This window comes from Rhinolophus sinicus, chromosome 17 (genome assembly GCF_057876585.1).
Source record: "Rhinolophus sinicus isolate RSI-liver-muscle chromosome 17, RSI-T2T, whole genome shotgun sequence".
NCBI lineage: Eukaryota > Metazoa > Chordata > Mammalia > Chiroptera > Rhinolophidae > Rhinolophus > Rhinolophus sinicus.
In genome coordinates, this window is record NC_142517.1 from 207129469 (window position 1) to 207146633 (window position 17165).

Here is a 17165-nt window from a genome sequence, read left to right on the forward strand (position 1 = left end):
GCTGCCAAGCTTGCTGGACCAGTGGTCAGCTGTTGTGTTTTATTACATAACCAAATACCACACAGAATTGGAGGACATCAGAGTTTGAGTTCTCCCTCTTACCTTGCAACCCAATCAGCGTTTCCACCCAAATCAGGGAACTTGCTAACCCCAACTAAAAGATGGAGTTGTTGTGTGGCCACAAGGTGGTCCAAGCCCAGTTGTTCCTCAGCTATGGAGTCAGTCTCTGAAACTCAGTGGGACCAAATGAAGGCCAGGGCCCACATCCTGGCTGGAAGTGCCGCCCGGAGTGAAGCCCCTCCGTGCTGAGGACATCAGGACAGCAGGCAGTCCCTTTCTCTCAGCTCTCTCCGTTGTGACATGAGCCTTTCTGAGCTTCCAGAACACTGTTATCTGTTTCTTGAAGTCTCATGTTGTTGAGAAGACTGGCCACAGAGTCAAAAGGGTGACCCCAGCAAGAACGTCATGTTTCTGTGTTGTAGGCTGGATGGAAAACAGCCTGCGGGACAGGAAATCCCAACTCCTGTTGCATCTGTCAGTGTGTCTATTAGGTTATGCTTCTTTTCATTGTCTGCCTTTGTTTACCAAATGTCTAACTTCATGGGAGGACTGATTGAATTGGTTTGCCTGTCAGCGCCTTTCCCGAGACTGTGGTTTTCAGTTCACTGCGACCTGAGACTACATTAGTAGATCCATGTATGCAGAATGAGGTGCCAAAATGAGAAAGTGAATATGGTATATTCAATTAATGTCACTTTGGTGCTTCAAACTCTCCAGTGGTTTCCCACTGCACCTGAAATAAAATCTAAATGCTTCGTCCTACACCTACGGGGCGTCTCTCACTGGGGCCCATCTACCTCACTAGCCTCCCAGCTTCCAGTGCTCCCCTTCTTTCCCGTCTTCATTCTATTTCTAGATGCATCAGGCTTGCTCTGTCTTCGACCCTTTGCTCTGGTTCTTCTCCTGCCTGGAGTGGTCTCCCTCATGCCATCACGTGACATGGTCGTTTTTAGACATCCGGCTCAGTTTATTTCCTCAGAGACCTTTCCTAACAAAACCTGAGGCATTCTCATCACCTCACCATGTTTTCTTTAAAGTCCTTTTCACTATCTTAAGTAATCTTACCATTTGTTTGTTTGCTGACTTCTCTCTCTCCTCCCTGGAGTGTCAGCTCCACAGGAGAAGAAACCATTCAATCTTGTTGACTTGTGTGTCCCCAGGTGCCTAGAAAAGTACCTGCCGCATAGCAGGAGCTTAGTAAGCGTGTGTTGACTGGCTAATTGAGTGAAGGGAGGTGGTCATTGGTAACGTGTTTGGAGGAGATGTTGAGGTGACTCGGAGCCAACCGTGTGGGTATTTAGCCTGAAGGAGAGAAGATCCAGGGCGCCATGTGCTAAGTGCCTAAATATTCAAAGCCAGTGTCTCCAAAAGCCGAGCCCAGCCCTGCGGGAAGAAGTCTGCTTTTTCACTCTTTTTTCTGAGGCAGATGGCTATCTCTGAGGAGACGGCTTGTTCTGGGCAGCCCCCTGACGAGGAACTGCACCAACCAGGGGAAACTCGAGGAAGGTGTCTTTTGACTTTAAACGGGAAATGTTTTATCGCCATTGCTCTCTGAAGGTGGAGTGGACTGCACTGGGAAGTGGTGACTTCTAAGTCCCCTGAGGTATGCAAGCATAGGTTGGACGCTCTCTGGGAAGACCTGGTGTGGGGAGGATTCTGCAGTTAGACCAGGCAGCGTTTACAACCCCTTTCAACCCAGAGTGGCAACAGATCTGCCCTACATCTTGTTTTCTTACTCCGTAAACATCTAAACGTCAGACAGCAACTATTCGCTTGGCCCGTTCTCTGCCCTTCGTGCTCATAACAGAGGCCGGGGGAGAGAGCTCGTGACCGACTTGCAATAAGTGGTGCGGAGCTGGGGTCGGGAGGGTGTAAGATGCTGTAGAAAGACACGGAAGGGTGGTGAGCCTGGTCTGGGGCAGCAGGGACCCCAGCCAGAGGGAATGGGGTTCACGCAGTGGTCTGCAGGCCCGGGGCGAGGGGAGGAGAACACCCCGCAGGGGAGAACAGTGTGGAGCCCGATGGGTTTAAGCAGCTTAAGAAGTTCTGTGCCAGTGGCTGGCGTTTCAGGGCTTAGGGCCAGGAGACTTGCACATGCTCAAGGCAGACGCACAGGACGGAGCATTTTGTCAGTGTGGCCTCTTTGTGGAGCAGTGATATAGTGGGCAGAGGGAGAAATGAGCCGAAGGGACTGGAGCGGTGGAGGAGCCAGGCCAGCGAGGCCACTGACGCCTGGTCTGGGCTGTGTGCTCAGCGCAGTGGGGCGCCTGCAGGGTTTACACTACACAGTGGGGTGCCAGGGAGACTTGTATTTGGAAAAGAACACTATCTTCAGTGTGGCACATGGGTTTGAGAAATGGCCGGGAGAGCAACGAGGGGGTTGTTAGGTCTTCGTTCAAACAAACGATGGTGACCCTGGCCGTGGGGAGGGTGGGCAGACTTGAGCTGTCGGGAGGTAGAGTTCAGAGCACTTGATGGATGCAGACTGAGGCAGAGCCAGGTTTCTTTTAGGTTTAGGCAGTGGTGGTGCCCCTTTGGGGTTAGTGGAACTGATCCCCCTTCCTAGGATGGAAGACACAGGAAGAGACGTGGTTTCGTTGGGGGTCGGAGTGTGAGCTGCCTGTGTGACAGCAGAGTGGCACTTCCCAGTAGACCCTGGTACATGGCAGCCTGGAGCCCCGGGCCCTCTAGGCTGGTGGCACCAAGTGAGGCCACGGAAGCAGAGACGGTGCTGGAACTCCTGGGAGTGGATGAGACAGTCTAGGGAGACAGAGCAGAGTTGGAAGAGAAGGCAGCCCGGGGCAAAGCTCAGAGGCACGCCGACATGAAAGGGACAAGGAAGGAGAGGAGCCTGGGAAGCAGCAGCTGCAGCACCGACACCCGGAGTGGGGCCGGAGCCGAGGACGTGTCTCAAGGAAGGAGAAATTACCAGGCCTCAGACGCCCTGTGGGGCCAGGCCAAGGCAGGACTAAAAGTGTTTGGTCCTAGTGACACCAAGGCCATTTAGTGACCTGGACAAAAGCAGTTCTTTTTTGCTGGTGAGGGACATTTAGCAGCATTGTTCCCCTACATTCTGAATTAAAAGGGGTGTCCTCCTGGGTCAAGAAGAGCTTCTGTTACCACTGTCCAGTCTCAGCAGTGGGTAAAGGTGAGCTCAGGTGACCCCAGTGTGGAAGGCAAAAGGCAGGGGAAGCCTGGCACACTTCTACCTGTACTTGGCACCGCCCTTTCAGGTATAGTACTTCCGGCAGTCACTCTGCCCCAGCTACAGATGACTGGGAGCTAGAAGGTTAGAAAGGAATTGTTGGATTGCAGGGACTTATGATTACATAGAACCAGAGTCGATGGCTTGGTGATTGCTCTCTAAACAGGCCCTGTCACAAGTGGCCCTGTCATAAGTGGAACCCAAAGGGCCTGCAGACAGGGAGGTGGCTGGGAACAAGGCTGGGAAAGTCCCTGACGGGACTCCTGAACTACAGGCGAGAATGTGGCATCTGTGGAACCGTAAGAGCTGGGGGGGGGGATTTCTAGCTGTGGTCCCGAGATGAAAAATCAGGTTGTATCATGTCCTGGAGTTACGGTGACAGTGGCGGGGTTGAGGGTGGTAATAAAAGTAGCAGAGGCTCTGAGTCCCACCTGGTTCTGAATCCAGGGTTTATTACTCACTAGCCAGGTAACCTTGGCAAGTGACTTGGAACCTCTCAGATGATTCATCTGTGAAATGTGGTTTACGTGTTGTCAAATCAATGCTGTTGTCAAATCTGCATTGATGTGTATGGAGCCCCTGGCACAGAGGACATCAAATGGTCACTGCTGCTGTCCTTAGTACCGTTTTGTGATCGTTGTCAACCGTGCATTCATGTCATTGTTTTCAACTATAAAACTTCACGTGTTCTCGGTGAAGTAAAAGCAGATTTCAGCTCAACTCGCTCCCACGCAGTGAGGTTTTGTGACCTTCCTCTGTCATAGCGCTAGTACCATCATATTGTCGCCAACTCCATTAGACTGTGAGCTCCTTAACCAGAGGGGTTGCCCCTTACGGATACTCAGAGCTGGATTGGACCAGTGGCTCCATTTCTGTGCATCACGGATCTGTGTAAGGAGGCACTTTCTCATGAGCAGAGCTCTTCAGCAGCAGAGTGAGAGACTTCAAAATGTGAGCTCCACCCCCTTGAGGATATGTCAGGGGCCACCTGGCAGGGACACTTTTGGGAAGTAGCTGAACTGGCTGGGGGGCTTGGCTTCGAAAGATGGTTCTTAAGCCCCTGCTTTAGGTTCTAGGCATGTTTTAATTGGATGAAGCAGTTCTGATGTCCTCTCAAGTTCATTCAAAGGAGCATTTGTGTTCCTTTGAGCATATGTTTGTGCAAAGTTAATCAGACACGGCTGGCCTTGGGGAATCTTCCTCCCTCTGCTTCCACAGTTCTTCAAAACTCACAGGACTCACCTTAGCCCCAGTAGATGAAAATGGTTCAATGCAAAAGAAATTTTTAAAGAATACTTTCATCTGGAAGACGGTATTTTTTTTTAAACATCAAATTTGTCCTAAATGTTTCGATGGCATATATTATATAACCTTTTGGGTTTATATTTTCTCCTTCATAGAATAAAAACCACAGTACTACTGCCTCAGGAGTTCTGCACGTTCACATTATGTAAATATATGTAATAAAATATTTATTTAGGGTTTCCATTAAAAATGTCCAAAGGGGAAAATAAGAGCGCTTCTCTTTGCTGGTTTTAGAGGCTCTGCTGGGAATTCTGAGTGAAATTTAAGCCTCTCAAGTATGTTTTGATTGGCCCCCTTCGTGTTTTATCTCCTGTAATGAACTCTTTGTCAGTTTGTCAATTTTGACTAAGGACAGAAAGTTCATGTGTAGTAACAACACAGAGACTGAATTTAAAATTATGGTTTATATCATGATGTCATAATCCTCTCTCTTTTCCTTCAGTCAATATTTACCTGTTAGGCCAATATATTATAATTCTGACTTCAAAGGAAGACACTTTATTTTACCTTCTCCAAGTGTTGCTTTTAGATACTTGTAGTATCAGAATTGGAAGTTGAGCCGTCTGAGATTCTTGGCCACATTTTCTTAGGGTTGAGTTCCTCGATGATCGCAGGGCAGGTTTCGCTGCCCCCAGTGACCCAACAACACAGCTGCATGGCTCTCAGAATGAGGCGGCTGAACTTGGAGCCACACTGGTTTCTCTCAGCTTTCCAGACAGCCCTCTCTCCTCTGTGGGAAATAGATCTGTTATATTATCCCATAACAGCAGGATCTCTTCGATGGGCTTAGGTTTTCCCTCATGCATTAATGTTACTGGACTGGGCGGGAAAACCCAACAAATGCCCCGTAGGAGGGTTGTCTTGGGGTGGGAGACAGATGGAGAATGGGGAAACTTAAATGCTTTTCCTCCCCTGAGCCCCTGATTTTAAGTACCCCTGTTTAAGCATGTTCTGTTTTAAAAATTGAAGGAAAACTCATCCCCCAGTGAAGAAGGAGTGGGAGGACAATAGCTATAAGATTTACAGATAAAATGTGTGATACCTTAGGGCTGGTTGTCCAAGTAAACAGAGGAGCAGGTGGTGATGTGTTAGAAACTCTTCTGACTCAACTTGCTATTAATAAGGATTCTTTCACTGAGTCATAACCAAAAGGGAATTGATTGGCTCGTGAACTGCTAAGTCCACAGGTAGACTAGTTTCAAGTTCATCTGGATCCTGGAGTTCAAATGAGGTCATCATGATTCTCCCTTTACTTCTTATACCTGTTATTTTCTGTATTGGCGTGATTGCGTGGCAAAGATGTTTCCTTAGCAGTTCCAGACTTACAGTTGTCCTTACTGTCAGGGTTGAGAGAGAGAGAGAGAGAGAGAGAGAGAGAGAGAGAGAGACCGACCAACCCTCTTTCCTGAAGTCCGTATCACTCCTTGAAAACAAACCCAGAGTAAATTGACTTGAGTCTCATGCCTATGATTGACTAGTCACTATGAACAGGGATTGGGTATAATGGAATTACATCAACCATATATTTAAATTTGTGCAAATTCACCTTTGTGCTTATAACATCCACATGCTTCTGTCTGCCCATGATGCTCTCTTCAAACTATACGTTTATTTTACATGTGTACTCTTTCATATTCTGTCTATGTTGTGCATTTTCATGTAGAGGTAAATGCATGTATGTGTGTATAATTACACATGCTGTTTTTGGTAGATGATTTATAGGATGTTCAAGAGTAAATCTTCAATTGATAATCTGGCTCCCGGGCCTCACTTTAGGTGCAGTGCCATTGGCCTCAATCATCTCACCACCTCTCTGGCAGGACTACAGGGAAGGCAGAGCCTGTTGAAAAATAGCGCCACCAGTAAGGGAAAGGGCAGTCCTAAGAGGGAAAATAAGTAGGGTCTTTTACCAGAGGGGGAAAGGCAGCAGGCAAACCAATTACTGGTTCATTCACTCAACAAGTATCAGTGCCTACTATGTGTCAGGCATTCTTCCAGGCACTGGACCTATAGTGTGAAAAGCATTTACACGAAAGGCCCAGGCTTTCTGGAGCTTACACTGTAGGGAGAGAGGCAGATGGTAAACATATGAGCCAGTGAAGATACGCTGATATTTGGTTGTGATGTGAGCTCTGAAGAAAAGACCACAGTGAGCATCTTCAGCTGTGGGTTAGGTGCTCTGACAGTTCAGGTGGAAGAAACAGTGCAGGAAATCTCTTTGGGTTCTGGGATTCTCTTTCAAGTGACCCTTATAAGGTAAGAAGAATTTTTACAGGCAGATCCTATTGAGATTATCTTAAGTATAAGAAAAAGCACAAGCCAAACGGCATCTGAATGGGATGAGGTAAGATCCGTTTTGGGAATGGAAAGAGGTTTCCCATGACAGCTGCGTACAGAGCATGTGGAGCCTACTTGGTCGTCAGGCTGGCCAGGTAGATCAGGGTGAGACCATGAAAGGACATAAGCAGCAGGCTAAGGAGTGACCTCACCAGACCCATGGTTAAGAAGGTTGCTAGCTAAGAAGAGACAGAATCAAGGGAGGAAGGCCAGCGAGGGGGCTGAGTAAGGTGGGAAGGCAATGCTGTGGCCAGAATGGGCAGGAAGAGCAGAGCTTTCAGAGGCAGGCTGCAGGATTTGGGGATTAACTTGCTTCTGGTGGTGACCTGACAAGATTTGTTCATCATCCAAAATGAGTCTTTTTTGGCACGTCTACTGATGTTTCCTCAAAGAGAAGAAGCTTTTAGAAATGGGAAACATCTTGTGGAAATGGTCATTGTTGCTTATTCAGGGCAAAATCTCATCACCTGCTGGTGTACAGTAAGGAAAGTAACAACAGGGACATCGCAGGGTAGGTGGAGTGCCCAGCGACACTAGAAACAGCAGCCTGTCCTCAGGTCCTGTGACCTCGGAGAGGCATGCTTTCTCGGGAAGGATTCCCGGGAGGGACCGCCATGGCTCACCCTTCCAGGCTGATCAACCTTCTTGGGCCTTTCCAGGTATCTTCGAAGTGGGAGTTCACATTGCCGACGTCAGTTACTTTGTCCCGGAGGGATCCAAATTGGATAAAGTGGCTGCTGAGAGAGCGACAAGTGTCTACTTGGTTCAGAAGGTAAAAGTCAGTCTCCGGTTTCTTGGATCGAAAAACGTGCTTCTGTTTAGTCGTCTTCTTTTTGTTTTGTTTTGTTTACGTCTCTTTAAACAAAAAATATTCCTGAGGAATAGCAATCTTGTCTGAACATCTTTAACTACATCTAATAAGGTCTTTAAAAAAAAAGGGTGTTCCCTGGAAGAATGTTTGCCCTCTGTTATTACATGTTTTCCTGTCAGGCTGTTACACGAGGTCTGACAATCAAGTTCACAAACTTGTTGCAATGATGTTGCTAACCTTTTTTGATATCAGAGGGATTATTCATTATGAATTTGTACCAACTAGACAAACAGTTAACCACGTTTACTATTTGAAAGTGCTGAAAAGGCTGCATGAAAAAGTTAGACAACCTGAACTTTTCGCCAACAATTCATGGCTATTGCACCAGCTCACACGGCACTGTCTGTGAGGGAGTTTTTAGCCAGTAAACAAATCACTATATTGGAACATCCTCCCTACTCACCTGATCTGGCCCCCAATGACTTCTTTCTTTACTCAAAGATAAAGGAAATATTGAAAGGAAGACATTTTGATGACATTCATTCAGGACATCAAGGGTAATACAATGACAGCTCTGATGGCCATTCCAGAAAGAGTTCCAAAATTGCTTTGAAAGGTGGACTAGGCACTGGCGTCAGTGCATAGCTTCCCAAGGGGAGTACTTCGAAGGTGACCATAGTGATATTCAGCAATGAGGTATGTAGCACTTTTCCTAGGATAAGTTCGTGAACTTAATTGTTAGATCACATATGTTCAAGAGGAACCAAACTGCAGAGATACCATGGAAGACCTAGGTATTGACCTCCAATTATTGTTTCAAAGCAGCGCTCAGCAGCCCAGTCCACAACAGCCACAATTTTTATAAAGTTCTTTTTTTTTTTTTAAAGATTTTATTGGGGAAGGGGAACAGGACTTTATTGGGGAACAGTGTGTATGTCCAGGCCTTTTTTTCGAGTCAAGTTGTCGTCCTTTCAATCTTAGTTGTGGAGGGTGCCGTTCAGCTTCAAGTTGTTGTCCTTTCAGTCTTAGTTGTGGAGGGCGCAGCTCAGCTCCAGGTCCAGTTGCCATTGCTAGTTGCAGGGGGCGCAGCCTACCATCCCTTGCGGGAGTCGAACCGGTAACCTTGTGGTTGAGAGGACGCGCTCCAACCAACTAAGCCATCCAGGAGGCAGCTCTGCTCAAGGTGCTGTGTTCAATCTTAGTTGCAGGGGGCGGAGCCCACCATCCCTTGCAGGACTTGAGGAGTCAAACCGACAGTCTTGTGGTTGAGAGCCCACTGGCCCATGTGGGAATCGAACCGCAGCCTTCGGAGTCAGGAGCACGGAGCTCCAACCGCTTGAGCCACCGGGCTGGCCCTTTATAAAGTTTTATGACAACACAGTCACACCCATTTATTTATGTAGTGTCTGTGGCATGATCACACTTTAATAGCAGAATGGCATGCAGATTTACTATTGGCTTTTTAAGTAAAGGTTTTGACTCCTATTCTAAAGGGTGGGGGCTAATCTGCTCCTGACCTGCCCTTTATAAGACAACCTGGAGTTTCCAAGATGGAAAAGCAAAGGGAGCCAAATAGGAGTCTGGGCTTTTCCTCCTAGTCCTGATTCTGTGACTCCTCGTAAGTCACTGAGTCTACAGACCCCCTTTGACAAGTATTTAAAGAGCACCAGTTGTCTGCCAGACACTGCCCTAGGCCTGGGGACAGTGGCGAAGAAGAGACCATACACGAGTTATTTCTGCCACCTCCTCGGAGCTCATGAATTCTTCCAGGTTTCCTTCTCCTCCTTTGAAACACTGTTCACCTGCTTATTGGGGTCATCTCACGTCTTTGGCGATGTCATGACTTTCACTTCCTACCTACCTTCCTTGAATCCAGTGGTCCAGTTTTGGATTGCTACCCATGTTGGTTTGAACTTTCTGTCCTCGCCTGCCCTGGGGCATGACTTCTGGTATTAGCTCTTTGACTGCACTAAGGTGAGAGGGATATCCCACCACCCACCAGCACATACCATGGCATTCTGGGAGCTGGGAACCTTTTACCTGGCCCCATCTCTTACGGGCAAGAAACCAGCCCAGGTGCCAAACCGGCTCCATTCTGGGAACTTCCAAATGTCATCACCTAGGGAAAGGATCCAGTTGCCCAGTCTCCCTCCACTGCCTCATCTGATTGGCAGCTCCCACATAGCTGGCAGAGGAGAAGCCAGGCTCTGAGCACGGCCCTCAGAAGTAGTGTATCCTGGTAGGTCAGTGTGCCTAGGGCTGCTGCCCTCTAACTCCTGGGAAAGTTCATCCCACTGCTTGCTGCAGGTAGACATATGTGTGACAGTTGGAAGATAGACTTCCAGACCTACCTCTGCCAGGTCCAGGAAACCATAACGTCATTTGGCCTTCGAGTGCCCCAATCACGTGCTAGCAATACATTGACTATGTTTAATATAACCTCAGGTTGGAGACATCTCATCCACGCCTTCTGCCTGAAAATGCAGTTGGCTAAACCCAGCACTTGCCTGGCCCAGGTCCTCTTAGGGAAGGGAGATGAGATTCCAAAATCACTCAAATCTATAAAAGCTACAATGTTATGGTGGAAAGCGAAAGAGAAGTAGCAATCTCTTTGAAGACCACATGAAATGAATAAATGTGAAACATTCTCCCGACACAGAAAAGTTTAACTCTGCTCTTCAGATTCAGATATTTAAGAATTATAGTCACAATGAGAGCTTCTTCTAAGCAGGTGTCCTGCTTCTCTCGTCTAGCTGCTGCATTCTCCTTTTACAACCAGGAATTATGTTTCATAATCAGAAAATGAAAAACCAAAATTGGGTTAAATAACTTAAACATGTTCTCTTTACTTTGGTTTCGTGATTGTCACAGTTCTAGAATTTCTCGTTGGGATTGCAGAGTTGGGACTGTGCTCTGAGCTCTGCAAGTGGGAGCTGGTGGCAGCAGGCCTGCGGCCCGAGTGGTTGTGCAGGGGCGCCCGCTGCCCAGCACTGCCCCACCTTGGCGGGAGCCGGCGGCGCTGGCCCGCAACCCTGGACAGCAGCAGCTGTGTCTTCGGATTCCTTGGAACCACTGCACTGACCTTTCTTCCTACTCATTTTTGTTTCTTAAAGGCCTGTGTCCAGGAACTTTTCTGCTGTTTTCACTTTACTTCGCCTATAAAGGCCTCCTTAAAAGCTGGATGAGCTGCGTCCCTCCTCCAGCTCCTCTGCTCTCTCATTTGGCGGAGTCGTTTCTCCCCACTTCATCAGGTGGGGACGGAGTGTTGTGTTGGGGGTAGGGGTGGGGGTGCGGGTGCCGGTTGATTTCCCATCTGGAGGGAATGTGGTCCTGATTTCTTTTCATTCACTGCTGCTGACTTATACGTAACCAATGTCAGAGTCTAAGGAATTCTCCCAGAGATTGGGACAGTGTGCAGTGAAACGGATCTGGAATCCCACCTCACTGTCTTCTAACTGAAAGTCTTTTTGTTGGGATTTTATTCCCAGTAGTATGCATTTGGTTACTCTTGTTGACGATAGGGTGTACTCAGGGGGAAAGATAAAATTAAATATTGTCCATTGAACTCCCTAGAAAAACACTCTTTTTGGCAAAAGATAGATATCTGTTAGGATAGGGAACAGCTATACCCACACTTAGGTCTGTCCTTCTCAGAAGGATGTGATATCTACCCAGTTAATGTCTCCCAACTGGCTTCTCTGAGAGGGAACTACAATGTAATTGTAAAATTTAAGGTAATGTTTTCAATAAGTGAATTGAATTTTGAAAGCAAAAGAAAACCTAAACAGTTGAAACCTAAACCTAAAATTTCTGCCTATTGGCTTCAGTACTTGTGTTATTTTAGGTGTGAAACAGCTCAGATGAAAGTTCGCCCATAAATCTCGGCGATCTTTTATTGGTCCTGCTTTATAATAGAGATCAAAGATTGGGATTGGCAGCTGTCTTAACGTGGAGTCCAAAGAGCTGTAAGATGTTCCTTTCTGACCCCAGCAGGTTGTCAGAGCGCTGGTGTTTTGCTAATGTCGAACTGTGTGGCCAAGAGTTGATCGAATTCGGGATTCATGGAAGTGTTGATGGGAAAAAGAAAACTCTCGAAACAGAGACATTGGTTCCAAGTGAATTATCTCTGTCCTCTAAGTTGTGTCAGCATGTGAGTGGGGAGCTAGCTGAGTGCGCCTTAGGAAACCTCGAAGTCCTCAGAGAAAGGGAGAAAAACTCACGCAGTTCTCAGGTTCAGACAGCCACAGGGCACTGAGGGTGTGAGGCGCGTGTGGGAGCCAGCAGTGACCTGGGCCAAGAGGGCACAGGAGGCCCCTGCAGCCCCTCCTGGCGCTAAAGAACCCCGGGTGGTTATGGATGGCTGCCCCCCCTTGAGCTGTCGTGGCCCCCGTGTCGCTGCTGGTCCCTCCTGTTGCTCCTTGCCGAGATGATGGATTCTTCCCCTCTGTGGCCCTTTCCGCTGGTCACAGGGCTGTCCTGGCTAACCCGTTGCTGAACTTGGCCAGCCCGCCCGCTGTGGCTTTAGCAGATGTTTCTGCTCTCTGAGGCTAATATAAGATTTTATAGTCTTGTTGGTACCCCCACCCAGCTGCCTTGGGCAGTGGTGTATTTACCTAAATGATCAATTTCTCTCAACTCTCTTAAGCCCTAGCCCAGAATGCTTAGAAAGTCGGTGTCCTAGCATCAGTGTCCCTTTTTCCCACGACCAGCTTTTAAGCTCTGCCCTGACTCTCCGATCCTGGCCCTGACACATGCTTAAGAAGACTTAGCACCTTTAAACCCCTTTCGTTTTCTGCTGATCAAGTACCTACTGTGTGCCAGGTATATAAAGATGAGAGAGGTGCTGAGCTTGCCCAGGGGAAGTCAGGAGGTGGGCATGTAGCAAACAGTTACAATACACTGGGCTACCTGCAGCTCCAGAGGGACTCCCAAGGCGGGAAGTATTACAGAGGAGCGAGAAGGCAGGTTTGCCTGGTTGGTGGTAGGAGAGGAACGGTAACAGCCAAAAAGTCTTCATAAAGCTTTTGATCTTTTGAGCATGTCCGGGATATGTGAGAAGTCAGGGAACCGAGGCACACAGGTAAAGTTAGGGGCATGGAGTCGGGAGAAACGGACAGATGGAAAGGGCTGGAAGGATGCTTGGGAGCCGTGGAGTTTCACATTCTCATTTCCTCTGTGAAGAAGAGCTGAGGGTTTCTGCTGAGGTCCAGGGAGAAGGCAGTTGGGTAGGAGGTTTGAGGAGAGGAAGAACATTTTTGGAATAGAGTCTGAAGGGCACAGAGGAAGGAACTAACCAAAGACAAGTGAAAGGACTGCCAGCTGCCACCGAGGTGAGAGCTGAGACTAGTTCAGTAATATGCCTCTACCCACCCAGCGATTTTCTCCATCGTCGCTCAGCTATGACTTGCAAAAGCAGGAAAGGCACATTGTAAAATTCACCATAGGGTCTACAGAGTTGGGACCGTGAAAATGAGGGCGTTTGAGAAGTTTGAAGGAATTACCCATGTGGCCCCTACTGAGTAGTGAAGGTGATGGAGGCAGGGCTGGACCCGATGGGACAACTCCGCAGCCATCAGAGGATGCAGAAGCGTCCACACGACGCGAATGACAGCCAGCAGTTTCTCAGCTCCTGGAGAGACCTTCTCTTTTCCAGTTACCTATCGTGTTCTGCACATGTCACCCCTGCCTCAGTCTCCAGGTCGCGTGGCAGATATCATGCAGCCGCTACCCTGTTGTCCAGACAGGTCTCCCCTGGAATAACAGGACTGGTAGTTGAGGAAGCAGCTTATCGGGAGTGGCTGCCAGTTTCCCTGGCCCCACCTCCCGTGGGGACCCCTGCTGTGCTCTGGACCTGACACATGTGCACTGTGTCATGGAACGCGGTCCCAGGGATCTCAGCAGAAATCAGGCCGATTTATGAGAGGCCAGGACAGGCCACCCCACAAATGTGATGGTGGTTCATTCATTTCCCTTTGAAAGACAGAGAAATAACCACCTATTTACAAAACTACATGAACATAAAGAGTATTTTCTCTGAATTCCATCTGAATTCTGCCCCAAGATCTACCGGTAGTGAAAGTTTATTAAAAGGAATACCCTTTAAAATGTAAAGATAATTATGGTACCTGAAAAGTTTTAATGTTTGGCTTCTTCCTGAGCACTTAGGTTCTTTGGCATCTGGCCACTGCAGTGTGAATATTAAAATGTTGTCTTCCGTACAAGATAAACGATGCCAAGCAGTATTTATATATATAATCTGGGCAGCCACTGTGTATGCCAGTAGTGTTTAGAAGGGAGTAGCTAAGACAGTTTATCTTATACTTAAAATACTAGCTGCTTATCAAATTCTTGTGTAAAGTGTCTACCATGTGATTTCATAATTCTATGTGATGCAGTAAACAGGAAGCAGAAAGCATAGGTGATTCACTTCCTGGACAAAAGTCATTCATTTGCAGACTAGAAGTGCCGGCTGTGTGTCAGGTGCTGGATAGAGAGAAAGAACAGGCGCTGGTCCTCATTCCTGAGATCCTATGGTCCAGTGGAGGGCAGAGGCACAGAAAGAAGCAATTAGGATGCGTGTGTTCAGAGCTATGGAAGAATCAGGAAAGAGCAGGGAGGGTGGAGTGACTGACAGTGTCTGACTGCCTCAATTCCTTTTTGAAAAAACAGGTGGAGGTGGGGTGGGGGAGTATACAGAACACGGTACGTGCTCCCACTGGGGGAATCTGTATAAGCCTGTAAGATGGTGATGAGCTGAATCTTAAAGGATGTGCAAAAGTTGGCCACATGCACAGCGTCCAGAAAGGGGGAACGACGAGAGCTGGAGCGGTGGGCAGGCCTGGCAGGGGAAGGGTGTGCAGTGAGCAGGCCCAAGGGGCACTGGTGAGGGTGTGGGCGGGAGGGCAGCACCAGACTGGAGGCCAAAGGGGGGCCGAGCCTGGTGACCAAAGACCCACAGACTGTGGCAAGGCCAGCAAGCTGACTTACTGGGCACCCTTAGTGTTTTACAAACAAGAACACGGAGCCTCAGAATCAGACTCGCTTGCCCAACTAGTACAGGAAGTGGTGGCCCCCTAGGGTTGGACCCCAAGTCTGTGTAGCTTCAGAGCCTTTGCTCTTTCCCCTGATTTGTGCTGGTGATGAGTCTGGACTTCACTCTGTTGGTTCATGGTCCGTAGACAATTTTTGCCGTGGTAAAGGTCTTTCTGCAAATAAAATCTTAACCCCAAACTCCAACATATAAAAACAGATCCGAATGTGTTTCATTAGCATAAATTTCTTCCATATTTAAATGGATAACACTTAAGAGAGCCACTAATGAAGACTGTGGCTTTCTTGTCAATAAGCCCTTTTATTTTCGAATAACTTTAGGTTTGCAGAGAAGTTGCAAAGATAATACAGACGGGTCCCACACTCAGTGCCCCCACTGTTACCATCTTACATCACCGTGGTACATTTGTAATAACTAAGATGCTGACATTGGAACATTACTATTGACTAAAATCCATACTTGATTTGGATTTCACCAGTTTTCCAGTCCAGTCCAGGTACCACACTGCATTCAGTCGCAATGGCTTTATCTTGACAAACACCAAAACATGAAGTCAGGAATTACGTTACATTCTCGGATGCTCAATTTGTGATTCGCAATCAGATACTGCCTTGTACACTTAGAAGAAATATCATCTATCTGTAAAAAAGGTATGAAGCCCTGGACTCCAAGCCTGCCCGGTGGTCAGCCTGCTGCTACCAAAATACAATTGGTGTAATCATCTGATAATGCAGCCCAGAGAACAAGCCAAGAATGCACCCCCAACAAACTCCATTTAGTCTGACTCAGCTCGGCCCATTGTACAATATACCATAAACAGGGAGGCTTAAACAACACATTATTTTCACAATTCTGGACGCTAGAAACCCCAGATGAAGGTGCCAGCCAATTTGGTTCCTAGTGAGGACTCTTCCTGGCTTGGAGACAGCTGTGTCCTCACGTGGCCTTTTGTGTGTGTGTGTGTGCTGGGCAGGGAGGGGTGTTATCTCTGTCTATGGGATCAGGCCCCACCCCCCACCTTTATGACCTCGTTTAACCTTGACATGTCATGGTTCAGTCATGGGACTGCATGGTATTGAAACTTTCTCCAATTTGTTCAATATGTTTATGCAAGTAAAAATGCATTATTTTGTAAAACACTTGATCCATGCAAGAAAATGTTAAATATTTAGATCACATTTTAATACTCATTAAATAAGTTAAAGAAAAACAGTATCATCTGAACAGATGGTGCAAAAGCGACAGTGAGAAAAAAATCTTCCAAAGTGGTTATCTTATAGAAGTTGTTACCAGACATTTTCACGTGGTCATTAGATTTTACATAGGTGTTAAAAAGCATCCTTCAGAATAGTGCCAGTTAATGCATGCAGTTATTAGTTATTTGTCACTGGTGTGGGCTGTGAGTTCTAGAGTTTGCTTTTCCGTGTCAAAGATTGTTTACTGAAATGGTACAGATACAGACACTTCACACAGAACAAGAAACTACTAGGGTTGGTTTTGCCTTTGCTGCTATAGAAACTTAACCAGCAAACTTGACCTCAACTAGAACGTAGTTGCTTCTCTCGCCTGTTACTTCTTAGTTGCTTAACACCGTACATCAGGCGGGTACACAGCGTGTTGCACACAGGCTGTTGATGCTGCCGTTTTCAGTTGGGGAGGTGGGGCAAATGATTAAGACATTCATCCAGAAAACTATGGGAGAAGGAATAGATTTCAAGGTAGGAGAGCGTTTGAAGTATCTTCAGGGGACCGAGGTAGAAATACTCATTTCATCTTTGGAATTTTAGAGAAAATAAGTAACATTCTGGGGTAGCTGTAAGTCATCATTTGAAAGCAAATTCAAGAGATTTTTTTTTTTTAAATTAGAGAGAGTATACCACTGAGTCAGTTAATTATGGGCTAGAAAGCTCAATAAAGGGAAGAAATAATTTAGGCTTAAAACCCTATAAAATGAATGACTCATTCACCACAGTAGTTCATCTAGGGAACCTGGCTTTATGAACCTGTCAGTGATAGTTCACTGGAGTATTCTGTTAATGTTCCAGCATGTGATTTGGTCAATTGTGTTATTTTCAATTACTGAAGCATTGATTCAGCAATTTTACTTTGATGAAATCCTGTCATGAGTTTATACTCAGCCCTTGGGTTCTTTTATTTTCCCCAGCTTTATTGAAGAATTATTGACAAATATATTTGAAGTGTAAATGTGATGATTTGCTATACACATACATTATGAAATGATTGCCAAGATCAAGATAATTAACACATCCATCACTTCATGTAATTAACTCTTTTGTGTGTGTGTAGCGAGAGAACACTCAAGATTTACTCTCAGCAAATTTTAAATATACAATATCCGATTATTAACTGTAGTCACCATGCTGTACCTAAGATCC

The 17165-nt window shown here is 46.9% G+C and overlaps 1 protein-coding gene across 4 annotated transcripts in view; it reads left to right on the forward strand.

Annotated features, from left to right (window-relative positions):
* DIS3L2 (DIS3 like 3'-5' exoribonuclease 2) overlaps window positions 1-17165 on the forward strand; it is a 299279-nt gene that overhangs the window by 190561 nt on the left and 91553 nt on the right. For all 4 annotated transcript variants that reach the window (XM_074314980.2, XM_074314986.2, XM_074314989.2 and 1 more), the window contains one exon: window positions 7567-7679. In XM_074314980.2, the coding sequence (XP_074171081.2) occupies window positions 7567-7679 (113 nt within the window). The remainder of the gene's footprint in view (window positions 1-7566; window positions 7680-17165) is intronic.